The sequence below is a fragment of the Doryrhamphus excisus genome, linkage group LG14 (genome assembly GCF_037039965.1).
Source record: "Doryrhamphus excisus strain RoL-2023G ecotype Guam linkage group LG14, RoL_Dexc_Guam_v1.1, whole genome shotgun sequence".
Lineage (NCBI taxonomy): Eukaryota > Metazoa > Chordata > Actinopteri > Syngnathiformes > Syngnathidae > Doryrhamphus > Doryrhamphus excisus.
Genome location: NC_136370.1, coordinates 10191099 through 10211311, shown reverse-complemented (window position 1 = coordinate 10211311; position 20213 = coordinate 10191099). Strand labels below are relative to the sequence as shown.

The 20213-nt window shown below is 40.4% G+C and overlaps 1 protein-coding gene across 2 annotated transcripts in view; it reads right to left on the bottom strand.

Annotated features, from left to right (window-relative positions):
* LOC131140566 (CAP-Gly domain-containing linker protein 4) overlaps positions 1–20213 on the bottom strand; it is a 59677-nt gene that overhangs the window by 15418 nt on the left and 24046 nt on the right. For both annotated transcript variants that reach the window (XM_058091107.2, XM_058091108.2), the window contains one exon: positions 975–1110. In XM_058091107.2, the coding sequence (XP_057947090.2) occupies positions 975–1110 (136 nt within the window). The remainder of the gene's footprint in view (positions 1–974; positions 1111–20213) is intronic.

Here is a 20213-nt window from a genome sequence, read left to right as displayed (position 1 = left end):
CGACCGTGATGCGTGAAGTAGGAATCCCTTTTTTTCATCAAAAAAATGACCTTGTAAACAAAGCCCTAGAGAGATGAAATAACATCCTATAGTCTATCATCTTTACACATATACTACACAAGATAGTAGACATAACAGAAACCTAATATAACATAACAGACTCGTGCTTATGTGTGTTGCCGTAAATGTGTTCTGGTGCTACGGGAGCTGAGTGGGGGGCAGATAGGAAGTGATAGCGGTGGTTGAGCGTTGAGTTGGAGCTTGCCATGGTTTACGGATGCAACAGTTGCTCTTGTTAGTGATTATTGTGTGTTTTTATTGTCTGCTTGTGTGTCTTCAAGTGCTCCTTTGAATGTGTTGTCTGAATGCCCTATATTTGCATTTTATTTCATTTAGCCATTCTTACGCTTGAAAATTATTGATTAATTTGGACAACAAATACATAAAATGTACTGAAAAATGCATTTTTTATGAAACAGCATGATTTATTAATTAGTATATTTAACATTATTATACTTTGTATTATTAGAAAAACAACTCAAAACCCACCTGTTTAAACTTTTTATACCTGACTGCTGCAACCCGCTCCGCTTTTAGCCTTGTTATAGCTCTGAATGAATGTTTGGATATTGTATTTTAATGCATCGTTTACCCTGATTTCACTCTATTTTTATTTCTTTCTTCTCTACTGTAAAGTGTCTTTGAGTACTCTGAAAAGCGCTATACAAATAAAATGTATTACTATTTTTATTATTATTTGTGTAATTCACAGCTCAAAGTAGCGAGGGATTACTGTAAAATACAATAGATATACAATAAATACAATACAATACAATAGATATTCATGGTTAGTTGAATGAATGTGATAACGGCAGACAACCCTAATGAAAATTTGACTCAAAACATTTCTCATTTCTAATGGAAATGGAAGCGTGAGTGGATATGAATTGCTTAAGTGTGAGATGGTGGCATACCATATTTGATTTGACAGGTAAAATACTGGACGCCTGCTACAGAACCATCATTCTTCCCCTCTGGTTTGTCCAGCTCCACTCCAGCCCAAAGCCCTTCAGAGAACTCTGTGCTGCCGCAAAATCGCAGGGTTCCAACCTATAAAATAATCAACATGCATGTTCAATTGAAGGTGAAAACAAGGATAAATGCAGTGATTTATGTCTACAGTAAAACTAACGACAGCCAACACATTTCTCAAAATAAAAAAGCCTCTAGTTGGTCAATGTGATCTTGTTTGACCAAATTTCATTTCTTACGGACATCGGCCGGTTACTTTGATAAGCAGAAAACGTACTTGCTCTTGGCAGCCATACCAGAACAAAGCCAATATTTTCACAGAGGAGTGACACATGACCTTCAAACAGTCCAGCTAATTTACATTCCATCAGTAGGTCATAAGAAATTTGCATTCCCCAAATGTACTTTACTATTTGTTTGATTTAGTTTTGGAGCAACTGTCACAGGCATACGTTCATTACTTTTTCAATTACTTTAAAAAGGTACGCCAAAGTTTCATCAACCAAGACAACTTTAATAATGACAAAACATTTTGATGCTCCTTGCTGCAATAGGTTGTCAAATGGAGTCACAAAAGAAAAAAAGATCAGTCAGAACCAAGATGGAAAATGTACTTTTGATTAGCCAATCTCGGCATGCTACTGTTGAAGCAGTGCAAATAACGATGGCTCCCTGTTTTAGAGAAGAGTTGTACAAGCCTTCAGTATAGGCATAGTTAGGGCTCGAGCAGTGACAGTGTGAAAGCCCTAAGTCTCAAGAACCCAAAGAACCCAAGAACCCATATTGCAAAGCAAACAGGAAGTCGGCCATTTTTGATGGCTGCGGCGATTTTCGGGCCAGAAGTAGGGGTTCTTGTGATTTTTGACAAAAACGTAAGGGGGGGGGGTGTTTCATGTTTTTCATTTTTTTTCAACTTGCCTCTAATGCACTTTTCTGGTCAAAAACACAGTGGAAACCTCACACACACTCAACAGGGGCCCCAGAAGCACCCAAAAATGTCATAAATAGCCAGAGTTTGAATTTCGTGATTTTTGACAAAAACGTAAGGGGGGGGGGTGTTTCGTTTTTTTCAGTTTTTTCAACTTGCTTCTAATGCACTTTTCTGGTCAAAAACACAGTGGAAACCTCACACACACTCAACAGGGGCCCCAGAAGCACAAAAAAATGGCATAAAACACCAGAGTTTGAATTTTGTGATTTTTTGACAAAAACGTAAGGGGGGGGGGTGTTTTGTTTTTTTCAGTTTTTTTTAACTTGCTTCTAATGCACTTTTCTGGTCAAAAACAAAGTGGAAACCTCACACACACTCAACAGGGGGGCCAGAAGCACCCAAAAATGGCATAAAACACCAGAGTTTGAATTTTGTGATTTTTGACAAAAACGTAAGGGGGGGGGGGGGGTGTTTCGTTTTTTTCAGTTTTTTCAACTTGCTTCTAATGCACTTTTCTGGTCAAAAACACAGTGGAAACCTCACACACACTCAACAGGAGGCCCAGAAGCACCCAAAAATGGCATAAAACACCAGAGTTTGAATTTTGTGATTTTTGACAAAAACGTAAGGGGGGGGGTGTTTCGTTTTTTTCAGTTTTTTCAACTTGCTTCTAATGCACTTTCTGGTCAAAAACACAGTGGAAACCTCACACACACTCAACAGGGGGGCCAGAAGCACCCAAAAATGGCATAAAACACCAGAGTTTGAATTTTGTGATTTTTGACAAAAACGTAAGGGGGGGGTGTTTCGTTTTTTTCAGTTTTTTCAACTTGCTTCTAATGCACTTTTCTGGTCAAAAACACAGTGGAAACCTCACACATACTCAACGGGGGGGCAGAAGCACCCAAAAATGGCATAAAACACCAGAGTTTGAATTTTGTGATTTTTGACAAAAACGTAAGGGGGGGGTGTTTCGTTTTTTTCAGTTTTTTCAACTTGCTTCTAATGCACTTTTCTGGTCAAAAACACAGTGGAAACCTCACACATACTCAACGGGGGGGCAGAAGCACCCAAAAATGGCATAAAACACCAGAGTTTGAATTTTGTGATTTTTGACAAAAACGTAAGGGGGGGGTGTTTCGTTTTTTTCAGTTTTTTCAACTTGCTTCTAATGCACTTTTCTGGTCAAAAACACAGTGGAAACCTCACACACACTCAACAGTGGGGGCAGAAGCACCCAAAAATGGCATAAAACACCAGAGTTTGAATTTTGTGATTTTTGACAAAAACGTAAGGGGGGGGTGTTTCGTTTTTTTCAGTTTTTTCAACTTGCTTCTAATGCACTTTTCTGGTCAAAAACACAGTGGAAACCTCACACACACTCAACAGGGGGCCCAGAAGAGCCCAAAAATGGCATAAAACACCAGAGTTTGAATTTTGTGATTTTTGACAAAAACGTAAGGGGGGGGTGTTTCGTTTTTTTCAGTTTTTTCAACTTGCTTCTAATGCACTTTCTGGTCAAAAACAAAGTGGAAACCTCACACACACTCAACAGGGGGGCCAGAAGCACCCAAAAATGGCATAAAACACCAGAGTTTGAATTTTGTGATTTTTGACAAAAACGTAAGGGGGGGGGGGGTGTTTCGTTTTTTTTCAGTTTTTTCAACTTGCTTCTAATGCACTTTTCTGGTCAAAAACACAGTGGAAACCTCACACATACTCAACGGGGGGGCAGAAGCACCCAAAAATGGCATAAAACACCAGAGTTTGAATTTTGTGATTTTTGACAAAAACGTAAGGGGGGGGTGTTTCGTTTTTTTCAGTTTTTTCAACTTGCTTCTAATGCACTTTTCTGGTCAAAAACACAGTGGAAACCTCACACACACTCAACAGTGGGGGCAGAAGCACCCAAAAATGGCATAAAACACCAGAGTTTGAATTTTGTGATTTTTGACAAAAACGTAAGGGGGGGGTGTTTCGTTTTTTTCAGTTTTTTCAACTTGCTTCTAATGCACTTTTCTGGTCAAAAACACAGTGGAAACCTCACACACACTCAACAGGGGGCCCAGAAGAGCCCAAAAATGGCATAAAACACCAGAGTTTGAATTTTGTGATTTTTGACAAAAACGTAAGGGGGGGGTGTTTCGTTTTTTTCAGTTTTTTCAACTTGCTTCTAATGCACTTTCTGGTCAAAAACAAAGTGGAAACCTCACACACACTCAACAGGGGGGCCAGAAGCACCCAAAAATGGCATAAAACACCAGAGTTTGAATTTTGTGATTTTTGACAAAAACGTAAGGGGGGGGGGGGTGTTTCGTTTTTTTTCAGTTTTTTCAACTTGCTTCTAATGCACTTTTCTGGTCAAAAACACAGTGGAAACCTCACACACACTCAACAGGAGGCCCAGAAGCACCCAAAAATGGCATAAAACACCAGAGTTTGAATTTTGTGATTTTTGACAAAAACGTAAGGGGGGGGTGTTTCATTTTTTTCAGTTTTTTCAACTTGCTTCTAATGCACTTTCTGGTCAAAAACACAGTGGAAACCTCACACACACTCAACAGGGGGGCCAGAAGCACCCAAAAATGGCATAAAACACCAGAGTTTGAATTTTGTGATTTTTGACAAAAACGTAAGGGGGGGGTGTTTCGTTTTTTTCAGTTTTTTCAACTTGCTTCTAATGCACTTTTCTGGTCAAAAACACAGTGGAAACCTCACACATACTCAACGGGGGGGCAGAAGCACCCAAAAATGGCATAAAACACCAGAGTTTGAATTTTGTGATTTTTGACAAAAACGTAAGGGGGGGGGGGGTGTTTCGTTTTTTTTCAGTTTTTTCAACTTGCTTCTAATGCACTTTTCTGGTCAAAAACACAGTGGAAACCTCACACACACTCAACAGGAGGCCCAGAAGCACCCAAAAATGGCATAAAACACCAGAGTTTGAATTTTGTGATTTTTGACAAAAACGTAAGGGGGGGGTGTTTCATTTTTTTCAGTTTTTTCAACTTGCTTCTAATGCACTTTCTGGTCAAAAACACAGTGGAAACCTCACACACACTCAACAGGGGGGCCAGAAACACCCAAAAATGGCATAAAACACCAGAGTTTGAATTTTGTGATTTTTGACAAAAACGTAAGGGGGGGGGTGTTTCGTTTTTTTCAGTTTTTTCAACTTGCTTCTAATGCACTTTTCTGGTCAAAAACACAGTGGAAACCTCACACACACTCAACAGGGGGCCCAGAAGCACCCAAAAATGGCATAAAACACCAGAGTTTGAATTTTGTGATTTTTGACAAAAACGTAAGGGGGGGGTGTTTCGTTTTTTTCAGTTTTTTCAACTTGCTTCTAATGCACTTTTCTGGTCAAAAACACAGTGGAAACCTCACACACACTCAACAGGGGGGCCAGAAGCACCCAAAAATGGCATAAAACACCAGAGTTTGAATTTTGTGATTTTTGACAAAAACGTAAGGGGGGGGTGTTTCGTTTTTTTCAGTTTTTTCAACTTGCTTCTAATGCACTTTTCTGGTCAAAAACACAGTGGAAACCTCACACACACTCAACAGGGGGCCCAGAAGCACCCAAAAATGGCATAAAACACCAGAGTTTGAATTTTGTGATTTTTGACAAAAACGTAAGGGGGGGGGGTGTTTCGTTTTTTTCAGTTTTTTCAACTTGCTTCTAATGCACTTTTCTGGTCAAAAACACAGTGGAAACCTCACACACACTCAACAGGGGGCCCAGAAGCACCCAAAAATGGCATAAAACACCAGAGTTTGAATTTTGTGATTTTTGACAAAGATGTAAGGGGGGGGGTGTTTCGTTTTTTTTCAGTTTTTTCAACTTGCTTCTAATGCACTTTTCTGGTCAAAAACACAGTGGAAACCTCACACACACTCAACAGGGGGACCAGAAACACCCAAAAATGGCATAAAACACCAGAGTTTGAATTTTGTGATTTTTGACAAAAACGTAAGGGGGGGGGGGGGGGGTGTTTCGTTTTTTTCAGTTTTTTCAACTTGCTTCTAATGCACTTTTCTGGTCAAAAACACAGTGGAAACCTCACACACACTCAACAGGGGGGGCAGAAGCACCCAAAAATGGCATAAAACACCAGAGTTTGAATTTTGTGATTTTTGACGAAAACGTAAGGGGGGGTGTTTCGTTTTTTTCAGTTTTTTCAACTTGCTTCTAATGCACTTTTCTGGTCAAAAACACAGTGGAAACCTCACACACACTCAACAGGGGTGGCAGAAACACCCAAAAATGCTGTAAAACACCAGAGTTTGAATTTTGTGATTTTTGACAAAAACGTAAGGGGGGGGTGTTTTGTTTTTTTCAGTTTTTTCAACTTGCTTCTAATGCACTTCTCTGGTCAAAAACACAGTGGAAACCTCACACACACTCAACAGGGGGGCCAGAAACACCCAAAAATGGCATAAAACACCAGAGTTTGAATTTTGTGATTTTTGACAAAAATGTAAGGGGGGGGGGGGGGTTCGTTTTTTTCATTTTTTTCAACTTGCTTTTAATGCACTTTTCTGGTCAAAAACACAGTGGAAACCTCACACACACTAAACAGGGGGGCCAGAAGCACCCAAAAATGGCATAAAACACCAAAACACCAGAGTTTGAATTTTGTGATTTTTGACAAAAACGTAAGGGGGGGGGGTGTTTTGTTTTTTTCAGTTTTTTTTAACTTGCTTCTAATGCACTTTTCTGGTCAAAAACAAAGTGGAAACCTCACACACACTCAACAGGGGGGCTAGAAGCACCCAAAAATGGCATAAAACACCAGAGTTTGAATTTTGTGATTTTTGACAAAAACGTAAGGGGGGGGTGTTTCGTTTTTTTCAGTTTTTTCAACTTGCTTCTAATGCACTTTTCTGGTCAAAAACACAGTGGAAACCTCACACACACTCAACAGGGGGCCCAGAAGCACCCAAAAATGGCATAAAACACCAGAGTTTGAATTTTGTGATTTTTGACAAAAATGTAAGGGGGGGGGTGTTTCGTTTTTTTTCAGTTTTTTCAACTTGCTTCTAATGCACTTTTCTGGTCAAAAACACAGTGGAAACCTCACACACACTCAACAGGGGGGCCAGAAACACCCAAAAATGGCATAAAACACCAGAGTTTGAATTTTGTGATTTTTGACAAAAACGTAAGGGGGGGGGGGTGTTTCGTTTTTTTCAGTTTTTTCAACTTGCTTCTAATGCACTTTTCTGGTCAAAAACACAGTGGAAACCTCACACACACTCAACAGGAGGCCCAGAAGCACCCAAAAATGGCATAAAACACCAGAGTTTGAATTTTGTGATTTTTGACAAAAACGTAAGGGGGGGGGTGTTTCGTTTTTTTCAGTTTTTTCAACTTGCTTCTAATGCACTTTCTGGTCAAAAACACAGTGGAAATCTCACACACACTCAACAGGGGGGCCAGAAGCACCCAAAAATGGCATAAAACACCAGAGTTTGAATTTTGTGATTTTTGACAAAAACGTAAGGGGGGGGTGTTTCGTTTTTTTCAGTTTTTTCAACTTGCTTCTAATGCACTTTTCTGGTCAAAAACACAGTGGAAACCTCACACATACTCAACAGGGGGGGCAGAAGCACCCAAAAATGGCATAAAACACCAGAGTTTGAATTTTGTGATTTTTGACAAAAACGTAAGGGGGGGGGTGTTTCGTTTTTTTCAGTTTTTTCAACTTGCTTCTAATGCACTTTTCTGGTCAAAAACACAGTGGAAACCTCACACACACTCAACAGGGGGGCCAGAAACACCCAAAAATGGCATAAAACACCAGAGTTTGAATTTTGTGATTTTTGACAAAAACGTAAGGGGGGGGTGTTTCGTTTTTTTCAGTTTTTTCAACTTGCTTCTAATGCACTTTTCTGGTCAAAAACACAGTGGAAACCTCACACACACTCAACAGGGGGCCCAGAAGCACCAAAAATGGCATAAAACACCAGAGTTTGAATTTTGTGATTTTTGACAAAAACGTAAGGGGGGGGTGTTTCGTTTTTTTCAGTTTTTTCAACTTGCTTCTAATGCACTTTTCTGGTCAAAAACACAGTGGAAACCTCACACACACTCAACAGGGGGGCCAGAAGCACCCAAAAATGGCATAAAACACCAGAGTTTGAATTTTGTGATTTTTGACAAAAACGTAAGGGGGGGGGTGTTTCGTTTTTTTCAGTTTTTTCAACTTGCTTCTAATGCACTTTTCTGGTCAAAAACACAGTGGAAACCTCACACACACTCAACAGGGGGCCCAGAAGCACCCAAAAATGGCATAAAACACCAGAGTTTGAATTTTGTGATTTTTGACAAAAACGTAAGGGGGGGGGGGTGTTTCGTTTTTTTCAGTTTTTTCAACTTGCTTCTAATGCACTTTTCTGGTCAAAAACACAGTGGAAACCTCACACACACTCAACAGGGGGCCCAGAAGCACCCAAAAATGGCATAAAACACCAGAGTTTGAATTTTGTGATTTTGACAAAAACGTAAGGGGGGGTGTTTCGTTTTTTTCAGTTTTTTCAACTTGCTTCTAATGCACTTTTCTGGTCAAAAACACAGTGGAAACCTCACACACACTCAACAGGGGGCCCAGAAGCACCCAAAAATGGCATAAAACACCAGAGTTTGAATTTTGTGATTTTTGACAAAAACGTAAGGGGGGGGTGTTTCGTTTTTTTCAGTATTTTCAACTTGCTTCTAATGCACTTTTCTGGTCAAAAACACAGTGGAAACCTCACACACACTCAACAGGGGGGCCAGAAGCACCCAAAAATGGCATAAAACACCAGAGTTTGAATTTTGTGATTTTTGACAAAAACGTAAGGGGGGGGTGTTTCGTTTTTTTCAGTTTTTTCAACTTGCTTCTAATGCACTTTTCTGGTCAAAAACACAGTGGAAACCTCACACACACTCAACAGGGGGCCCAGAAGCACCCAAAAATGGCATAAAACACCAGAGTTTGAATTTTGTGATTTTTGACAAAAACGTAAGGGGGGGGTGTTTCGTTTTTTTCAGTTTTTTCAACTTGCTTCTAATGCACTTTTCTGGTCAAAAACACAGTGGAAACCTCACACACACTCAACAGGGGGGCCAGAAACACCCAAAAATGGCATAAAACACCAGAGTTTGAATTTTGTGATTTTTGACAAAAACGTAAGGGGGGGGGTGTTTCGTTTTTTTCAGTTTTTTCAACTTGCTTCTAATGCACTTTTCTGGTCAAAAACACAGTGGAAACCTCACACACACTCAAGAGGGGGCCCAGAAGCACCCAAAAATGGCATAAAACACCAGAGTTTGAATTTTGTGATTTTTGACAAAAACGTAAGGGAGGGGTGTTTCGTTTTTTTCAGTTTTTTCAACTTGCTTCTAATGCACTTTACTGGTCAAAAACACCGTGGAAACCTCACACACACTCAACAGGGGGCCCAGAAGCACCCAAAAATGGCATAAAACACCAGAGTTTGAATTTTGTGATTTTTGACAAAAACGTAAGGGGGGGGTGTTTCGTTTTTTTCAGTTTTTTCAACTTGCTTCTAATGCACTTTTCTGGTCAAAAACACAGTGGAAACCTCACACACACTCAACAGGGGGGCCAGAAGCACCCAAAAATGGCATAAAACACCAGAGTTTGAATTTTGTGATTTTTGACAAAAACGTAAGGGGGGGTGGTTTCGTTTTTTTCAGTTTTTTCAACTTCCTTCTAATGCACTTTTCTGGTCAAAAACACAGTGGAAACCTCACACACACTCAACAGGGGGCCCAGAAGCACCCAAAAATGGCATAAAACACCAGAGTTTGAATTTTGTGATTTTTGACAAAAACGTAAGGGGGGGGTGTTTCGTTTTTTTTCAGTTTTTTCAACTTGCTTCTAATGCACTTTTCTGGTCAAAAACACAGTGGAAACCTCACACACACTCAACAGGGGGGCCAGAAGCACCCAAAAATGGCATAAAACACCAGAGTTTGAATTTTGTGATTTTTGACAAAAACGTAAGGGGGGGGTGTTTCGTTTTTTTCAGTTTTTTCAACTTGCTTCTAATGCACTTTTCTGGTCAAAAACACAGTGGAAACCTCACACACACTCAACAGGGGGGCCAGAAGCACCCAAAAATGGCATAAAACACCAGAGTTTGAATTTTGTGATTTTTGACAAAAACGTAAGGGGGGGGTGTTTCGTTTTTTTCAGTTTTTTCAACTTGCTTCTAATGCACTTTTCTGGTCAAAAACACAGTGGAAACCTCACACACACTCAACAGGGGGCCCAGAAGCACCCAAAAATGGCATAAAACACCAGAGTTTGAATTTTGTGATTTTTGACAAAAACGTAAGGGAGGGGTGTTTCGTTTTTTTCAGTTTTTTCAACTTGCTTCTAATGCACTTTTCTGGTCAAAAACACAGTGGAAACCTCACACACACTCAACAGGGGGCCCAGAAGCACCCAAAAATGGCATAAAACACCAGAGTTTGAATTTTGTGATTTTTGACAAAAACGTAAGGGGGGGGTGTGTTTCGTTTTTTTCAGTTTTTTCAACTTGCTTCTAATGCACTTTTCTGGTCAAAAACACAGTGGAAACCTCACACACACTCAACAGGGGGGCCAGAAGCACCCAAAAATGGCATAAAACACCAGAGTTTGAATTTTGTGATTTTTGACAAAAACGTAAGGGGGGGGTGTTTCGTTTTTTTCAGTTTTTTCAACTTGCTTCTAATGCACTTTTCTGGTCAAAAACACAGTGGAAACCTCACACACACTCAACAGGGGGGCCCAGAAGCACCCAAAAATGGCATAAAACACCAGAGTTTGAATTTTGTGATTTTTGACAAAAACGTAAGGGGGGGTGGTTTCGTTTTTTTCAGTTTTTTCAACTTGCTTCTAATGCACTTTTCTGGTCAAAAACACAGTGGAAACCTCACACACACTCAACAGGGGGCCCAGAAGCACCCAAAAATGGCATAAAACACCAGAGTTTGAATTTTGTGATTTTTGACAAAAACGTAAGGGGGGGTGGTTTCGTTTTTTTCAGTTTTTTCAACTTGCTTCTAATGCACTTTTCTGGTCAAAAACACAGTGGAAACCTCACACACACTCAACAGGGGGCCCAGAAGCACCCAAAAATGGCATAAAACACCAGAGTTTGAATTTTGTGATTTTTGACAAAAACGTAAGGGGGGGTGTTTCGTTTTTTTCAGTTTTTTCAACTTGCTTCTAATGCACTTTTCTGGTCAAAAACACAGTGGAAACCTCACACACACTCAACAGGGGGGCCCAGAAGCACCCAAAAATGGCATAAAACACCAGAGTTTGAATTTTGTGATTTTTGACAAAAACGTAAGGGGGGGGGTGTTTCGTTTTTTTCAGTTTTTTCAACTTGCTTCTAATGCACTTTTCTGGTCAAAAACACAGTGGAAACCTCACACACACTCAACAGGGGGGCCAGAAGCACCCAAAAATGGCATAAAACACCAGAGTTTGAATTTTGTGATTTTTGACAAAAACGTAAGGGGGGGGTGTTTCGTTTTTTTCAGTTTTTTCAACTTGCTTCTAATGCACTTTTCTGGTCAAAAACACAGTGGAAACCTCACACACACTCAACAGGGGGCCCAGAAGCACCCAAAAATGGCATAAAACACCAGAGTTTGAATTTTGTGATTTTTGACAAAAACGTAAGGGAGGGGTGTTTCGTTTTTTTCAGTTTTTTCAACTTGCTTCTAATGCACTTTTCTGGTCAAAAACACAGTGGAAACCTCACACACACTCAACAGGGGGCCCAGAAGCACCCAAAAATGGCATAAAACACCAGAGTTTGAATTTTGTGATTTTTGACAAAAACGTAAGGGGGGGGTGTTTCGTTTTTTTCAGTTTTTTCAACTTGCTTCTAATGCACTTTTCTGGTCAAAAACACAGTGGAAACCTCACACACACTCAACAGGGGGCCAGAAGCACCCAAAAATGGCATAAAACACCAGAGTTTGAATTTTGTGATTTTTGACAAAAACGTAAGGGGGGGGTGTTTCGTTTTTTTCAGTTTTTTCAACTTGCTTCTAATGCACTTTTCTGGTCAAAAACACAGTGGAAACCTCACACACACTCAACAGGGGGCCCAGAAGCACCCAAAAATGGCATAAAACACCAGAGTTTGAATTTTGTGATTTTTGACAAAAACGTAAGGGGGGGGTGGTTTCGTTTTTTTCAGTTTTTTCAACTTGCTTCTAATGCACTTTTCTGGTCAAAAACACAGTGGAAACCTCACACACACTCAACAGGGGGCCCAGAAGCATCCAAAAATGGCATAAAACACCAGAGTTTGAATTTTGTGATTTTTGACAAAAACGTAAGGGGGGGGTGTTTCGTTTTTTTCAGTTTTTTCAACTTGCTTCTAATGCACTTTTCTGGTCAAAAACACAGTGGAAACCTCACACACACTCAACAGGGGGCCCAGAAGCACCCAAAAATGGCATAAAACACCAGAGTTTGAATTTTGTGATTTTTGACAAAAACGTAAGGGGGGGGGTGTTTCGTTTTTTTCAGTTTTTTCAACTTGCTTCTAATGCACTTTTCTGGTCAAAAACACAGTGGAAACCTCACACACACTCAACAGGGGGGCCAGAAACACCCAAAAATGGCATAAAACACCAGAGTTTGAATTTTGTGATTTTTGACAAAAACGTAAGGGGGGGGTGTTTCGTTTTTTTCAGTTTTTTCAACTTGCTTCTAATGCACTTTTCTGGTCAAAAACACAGTGGAAACCTCACACACACTCAACAGGGGGCCCAGAAGCACCCAAAAATGGCATAAAACACCAGAGTTTGAATTTTGTGATTTTTGACAAAAACGTAAGGGGGGGTGGTTTCGTTTTTTTCAGTTTTTTCAACTTGCTTCTAATGCACTTTTCTGGTCAAAAACACAGTGGAAACCTCACACACACTCAACAGGGGGCCCAGAAGCACCCAAAAATGGCATAAAACACCAGAGTTTGAATTTTGTGATTTTTGACAAAAACGTAAGGGGGGGGTGTTTCGTTTTTTCAGTTTTTTCAACTTGCTTCTAATGCACTTTTCTGGTCAAAAACACAGTGGAAACCTCACACACACTCAACAGGGGGCCCAGAAGCACCCAAAAATGGCATAAAACACCAGAGTTTGAATTTTGTGATTTTTGACAAAAACGTAAGGGGGGGTGTTTCGTTTTTTTCAGTTTTTTCAACTTGCTTCTAATGCACTTTTCTGGTCAAAAACACAGTGGAAACCTCACACACACTCAACAGGGGGCCCAGAAGCACCCAAAAATGGCATAAAACACCAGAGTTTGAATTTTGTGATTTTTGACAAAAACGTAAGGGGGGGGTGTTTCGTTTTTTTCAGTTTTTTCAACTTGCTTCTAATGCACTTTCTGGTCAAAAACACAGTGGAAACCTCACACACACTCAACAGGGGGGCCCAGAAGCACCCAAAAATGGCATAAAACACCAGAGTTTGAATTTTGTGATTTTTGACAAAAACGTAAGGGGGGGGTGTTTCGTTTTTTTCAGTTTTTTCAACTTGCTTCTAATGCACTTTTCTGGTCAAAAACACAGTGGAAACCTCACACACACTCAACAGGGGGGCCAGAAGCACCCAAAAATGGCATAAAACACCAGAGTTTGAATTTTGTGATTTTTGACAAAAACGTAAGGGGGGGTGGTTTCGTTTTTTTCAGTTTTTTCAACTTCCTTCTAATGCACTTTTCTGGTCAAAAACACAGTGGAAACCTCACACACACTCAACAGGGGGCCCAGAAGCACCCAAAAATGGCATAAAACACCAGAGTTTGAATTTTGTGATTTTTGACAAAAACGTAAGGGGGGGGGGTGTTTCGTTTTTTTTCAGTTTTTTCAACTTGCTTCTAATGCACTTTTCTGGTCAAAAACACAGTGGAAACCTCACACACACTCAACAGGGGGCCCAGAAGCACCCAAAATTGGCATAAAACACCAGAGTTTGAATTTTGTGATTTTTGACAAAAACGTAAGGGAGGGGGTGTTTCGTTTTTTTCAGTTTTTTCAACTTGCTTCTAATGCACTTTTCTGGTCAAAAACAAGTGGAAACCTCACACACACTCAACAGGGGGCCCAGAAGCACCCAAAAATGGCATAAAACACCAGAGTTTGAATTTTGTGATTTTTGACAAAAACGTAAGGGAGGGGTGTTTCGTTTTTTTCAGTTTTTTCAACTTGCTTCTAATGCACTTTTCTGGTCAAAAACACAGTGGAAACCTCACACACACTCAACAGGGGGGCCCAGAAGCACCCAAAAATGGCATAAAACACCAGAGTTTGAATTTTGTGATTTTTGACAAAAACGTAAGGGAGGGGGTGTTTCGTTTTTTTCAGTTTTTTCAACTTGCTTCTAATGCACTTTACTGGTCAAAAACACAGTGGAAACCTCACACACACTCAACAGGGGGCCCAGAAGCACCCAAAAATGGCATAAAACACCAGAGTTTGAATTTGTGATTTTTGACAAAAACGTAAGGGGGGGGGTGTTTCGTTTTTTTCAGTTTTTTCAACTTGCTTCTAATGCACTTTTCTGGTCAAAAACACAGTGGAAACCTCACACACACTCAACAGGGGGGCCAGAAGCACCCAAAAATGGCATAAAACACCAGAGTTTGAATTTTGTGATTTTTGACAAAAACGTAAGGGGGGGGTGTTTCGTTTTTTTCAGTTTTTTCAACTTGCTTCTAATGCACTTTTCTGGTCAAAAACACAGTGGAAACCTCACACACACTCAACAGGGGGGCCCAGAAGCACCCAAAAATGGCATAAAACACCAGAGTTTGAATTTTGTGATTTTTGACAAAAAACGTAAGGGGGGGGTGGTTTCGTTTTTTTCAGTTTTTTCAACTTGCTTCTAATGCACTTTTCTGGTCAAAAACACAGTGGAAACCTCACACACACTCAACAGGGGGCCCAGAAGCACCCAAAAATGGCATAAAACACCAGAGTTTGAATTTTGTGATTTTTGACAAAAACGTAAGGGGGGGGTGTTTCGTTTTTTTCAGTTTTTTCAACTTGCTTCTAATGCACTTTCTGGTCAAAAACACAGTGGAAACCTCACACACACTCAACAGGGGGCCCAGAAGCACCCAAAAATGGCATAAAACACCAGAGTTTGAATTTTGTGATTTTTGACAAAAACGTAAGGGGGGGGGTGTTTCGTTTTTTTCAGTTTTTTCAACTTGCTTCTAATGCACTTTTCTGGTCAAAAACACAGTGGAAACCTCACACACACTCAACAGGGGGGCCAGAAGCACCCAAAAATGGCATAAAACACCAGAGTTTGAATTTTGTGATTTTTGACAAAAACGTAAGGGGGGGGTGTTTCGTTTTTTTCAGTTTTTTCAACTTGCTTCTAATGCACTTTTCTGGTCAAAAACACAGTGGAAACCTCACACACACTCAACAGGGGGCCCAGAAGCACCCAAAAATGGCATAAAACACCAGAGTTTGAATTTTGTGATTTTGACAAAAACGTAAGGGGGGGGTGGTTTCGTTTTTTTCAGTTTTTTCAACTTGCTTCTAATGCACTTTTCTGGTCAAAAACACAGTGGAAACCTCACACACACTCAACAGGGGGCCCAGAAGCACCCAAAAATGGCATAAAACACCAGAGTTTGAATTTTGTGATTTTTGACAAAAACGTAAGGGGGGGGTGGTTTCGTTTTTTTTCAGTTTTTTCAACTTGCTTCTAATGCACTTTTCTGGTCAAAAACACAGTGGAAACCTCACACACACTCAACAGGGGGCCCAGAAGCACCCAAAAATGGCATAAAACACCAGAGTTTGAATTTTGTGATTTTTGACAAAAACGTAAGGGGGGGGTGTTTCGTTTTTTTCAGTTTTTTCAACTTGCTTCTAATGCACTTTTCTGGTCAAAAACACAGTGGAAACCTCACACACACTCAACAGGGGGCCCAGAAGCACCCAAAAATGGCATAAAACACCAGAGTTTGAATTTTGTGATTTTTGACAAAAACGTAAGGGGGGGGTGTTTCGTTTTTTTCAGTTTTTTCAACTTGCTTCTAATGCACTTTTCTGGTCAAAAACACAGTGGAAACCTCACACACACTCAACAGGGGGCCAGAAGCACCCAAAAATGGCATAAAACACCAGAGTTTGAATTTTGTGATTTTTGACAAAAACGTAAGGGGGGGGTGTTTCGTTTTTTTCAGTTTTTTCAACTTGCTTCTAATGCACTTTTCTGGTCAAAAACACAGTGGAAACCTCACACACACTCAACAGGGGGCCCAGAAGCAGCCCAAAAATGGCATAAAACACCAGAGTTTGAATTTTGTGATTTTTGACAAAAACGTAAGGGGGGGGGTGTTTCGTTTTTTTCAGTTTTTTCAACTTGCTTCTAATGCACTTTCTGGTCAAAAACACAGTGGAAACCTCACACACACTCAACAGGGGGCCCAGAAGCACCCAAAAATGGCATAAAACACCAGAGTTTGAATTTTGTGATTTTGACAAAAACGTAAGGGGGGGGTGTTTCGTTTTTTTCAGTTTTTTTCAACTTGCTTCTAATGCACTTTTCTGGTCAAAAACACAGTGGAAACCTCACACACACTCAACAGGGGGGCCAGAAGCACCCAAAAATGGCATAAAACACCAGAGTTTGAATTTTGTGATTTTTGACAAAAACGTAAGGGGGGGGGGGTGTTTCGTTTTTTTCAGTTTTTTCAACTTGCTTCTAATGCACTTTTCTGGTCAAAAACACAGTGGAAACCTCACACACACTCAACAGGGGGGCCAGAAGCACCCAAAAATGGCATAAAACACCAGAGTTTGAATTTTGTGATTTTTGACAAAAACGTAAGGGGGGGGTGTTTCGTTTTTTTCAGTTTTTTCAACTTGCTTCTAATGCACTTTTCTGGTCAAAAACACAGTGGAAACCTCACACACACTCAACAGGGGGGCCAGAAGCACCCAAAAATGGCATAAAACACCAGAGTTTGAATTTTGTGATTTTTGACAAAAACGTAAGGGGGGGGTGTTTCGTTTTTTTCAGTTTTTTCAACTTGCTTCTAATGCACTTTTCTGGTCAAAAACACAGTGGAAACCTCACACACACTCAACAGGGGGCCCAGAAGCACCCAAAAATGGCATAAAACACCAGAGTTTGAATTTTGTGATTTTTGACAAAAACGTAAGGGGGGGGGTGTTTCGTTTTTTTTCAGTTTTTTCAACTTGCTTCTAATGCACTTTTCTGGTCAAAAACACAGTGGAAACCTCACACACACTCAACAGGGGGCCAGAAGCACCCAAAAATGGCATAAAACACCAGAGTTTGAATTTTGTGATTTTTGACAAAAACGTAAGGGAGGGGTGTTTCGTTTTTTTCAGTTTTTTCAACTTGCTTCTAATGCACTTTTCTGGTCAAAAACACAGTGGAAACCTCACACACACTCAACAGGGGGCCCAGAAGCACCCAAAAATGGCATAAAACACCAGAGTTTGAATTTTGTGATTTTTGACAAAAACGTAAGGGGGGGGGTGTTTCGTTTTTTTCAGTTTTTTCAACTTGCTTCTAATGCACTTTTCTGGTCAAAAACACAGTGGAAACCTCACACACACTCAACAGGGGGCCCAGAAGCACCCAAAAATGGCATAAAACACCAGAGTTTGAATTTTGTGATTTTTGACAAAAACGTAAGGGAGGGGTGTTTCGTTTTTTTCAGTTTTTTCAACTTGCTTCTAATGCACTTTACTGGTCAAAAACACAGTGGAAACCTCACACACACTCAACAGGGGGGACCCAGAAGCACCCAAAAATGGCATAAAACACCAGAGTTTGAATTTTGTGATTTTTGACAAAAACGTAAGGGGGGGGGTGTTTCGTTTTTTTCAGTTTTTTCAACTTGCTTCTAATGCACTTTTCTGGTCAAAAACACAGTGGAAACCTCACACACACTCAACAGGGGGGCCAGAAGCACCCAAAAATGGCATAAAACACCAGAGTTTGAATTTTGTGATTTTTGACAAAAACGTAAGGGGGGGGTGTTTCGTTTTTTTCAGTTTTTTCAACTTGCTTCTAATGCACTTTTCTGGTCAAAAACACAGTGGAAACCTCACACACACTCAACAGGGGGGCCCAGAAGCACCCAAAAATGGCATAAAACACCAGAGTTTGAATTTGTGATTTTTGACAAAAACGTTAAGGGGGGGGGTGTTTCGTTTTTTTCCGTTTTTTCAACTTGCTTCTAATGCACTTTTCTGGTCAAAAACACAGTGGAAACCTCACACACACTCAACAGGGGGGCCAGAAACACCCAAAAATGGCATAAAACACCAGAGTTTGAATTTTGTGATTTTTGACAAAAACGTAAGGGGGGGGTGGTTTCGTTTTTTTCAGTTTTTTCAACTTGCTTCTAATGCACTTTTTTGGTCAAAAACACAGTGGAAACCTCACACACACTCAACAGGGGGCCCAGAAGCACCCAAAAATGGCATAAAACACCAGAGTTTGAATTTTGTGATTTTTGACAAAAACGTAAGGGGGGGGGTGTTTCGTTTTTTTCAGTTTTTTCAACTTGCTTCTAATGCACTTTTCTGGTCAAAAACACAGTGGAAACCTCACACACACTCAACAGGGGGCCCAGAAGCACCCAAAAATGGCATAAAACACCAGAGTTTGAATTTTGTGATTTTTGACAAAAACGTAAGGGGGGGTGTTTCGTTTTTTTCAGTTTTTTTCAACTTGCTTCTAATGCACTTTTCTGGTCAAAAACACAGTGGAAACCTCACACACACTCAACAGGGGGCCAGAAGCACCCAAAAATGGCATAAAACACCAGAGTTTGAATTTTGTGATTTTTGACAAAAACGTAAGGGGGGGGGTGTTTCGTTTTTTTCAGTTTTTTCAACTTGCTTCTAATGCACTTTTCTGGTCAAAAACACAGTGGAAACCTCACACACACTCAACAGGGGGGCCCAGAAAGCACCCAAAAATGGCATAAAACACCAGAGTTTGAATTTTGTGATTTTTGACAAAAACGTAAGGGGGGGGTGTTTCGTTTTTTTCAGTTTTTTCAACTTGCTTCTAATGCACTTTTCTGGTCAAAAACACAGTGGAAACCTCACACACACTCAACAGGGGGCCCAGAAGAGCCCAAAAATGGCATTAAACACCAGAGTTTGAATTTTGTGATTTTTGACAAAAACGTAAGGGGGGGGGTTGTTTCGTTTTTTTCAGTTTTTTCAACTTGCTTCTAATGCACTTTCTGGTCAAAAACACAGTGGAAATCTCACACACACTCAACAGGGGGGCCAGAAGCACCCAAAAATGGCATAAAACACCAGAGTTTGAATTTTGTGATTTTTGACAAAAACATAAGGGGGGGGGTGTTTCGTTTTTTTAGTTTTTTCAACTTGCTTCTAATGCACTTTTCTGGTCAAAAACACAGTGGAAACCTCACACATACTCAACAGGGGGGGCAGAAGCACCCAAAAATGGCATAAAACACCAGAGTTTGAATTTTGTGATTTTTGACAAAAACGTAAGGGGGGGGGTGTTTCGTTTTTTTCAGTTTTTTCAACTTGCTTCTAATGCACTTTTCTGGTCAAAAACACAGTGGAAACCTCACACACACTCAACAGGGGGGCCAGAAACACCCAAAAATGGCATAAAACACCAGAGTTTGAATTTTGTGATTTTTGACAAAAACGTAAGGGGGGGGGGTGTTTCGTTTTTTTCAGTTTTTTCAACTTGCTTCTAATGCACTTTTCTGGTCAAAAACACAGTGGAAACCTCACACACACTCAACAGGGGGCCCAGAAGCACCCAAAAATGGCATAAAACACCAGAGTTTGAATTTTGTGATTTTTGACAAAAACGTAAGGGGGGGTGTTTCGTTTTTTTCAGTTTTTTCAACTTGCTTCTAATGCACTTTTCTGGTCAAAAACACAGTGGAAACCTCACACACTCAACAGGGGGGCCCAGAAGCACCCAAAAATGGCATAAAACACCAGAGTTTGAATTTTGTGATTTTTGACAAAAACGTAAGGGGGGGGGTGTTTCGTTTTTTTCAGTTTTTTCAACTTGCTTCTAATGCACTTTTCTGGTCAAAACACAGTGGAAACCTCACACACACTCAACAGGGGGCCCAGAAGCACCCAAAAATGGCATAAAACACCAGAGTTTGAATTTTGTGATTTTTGACAAAAACGTAAGGGGGGGGGGTGTTTC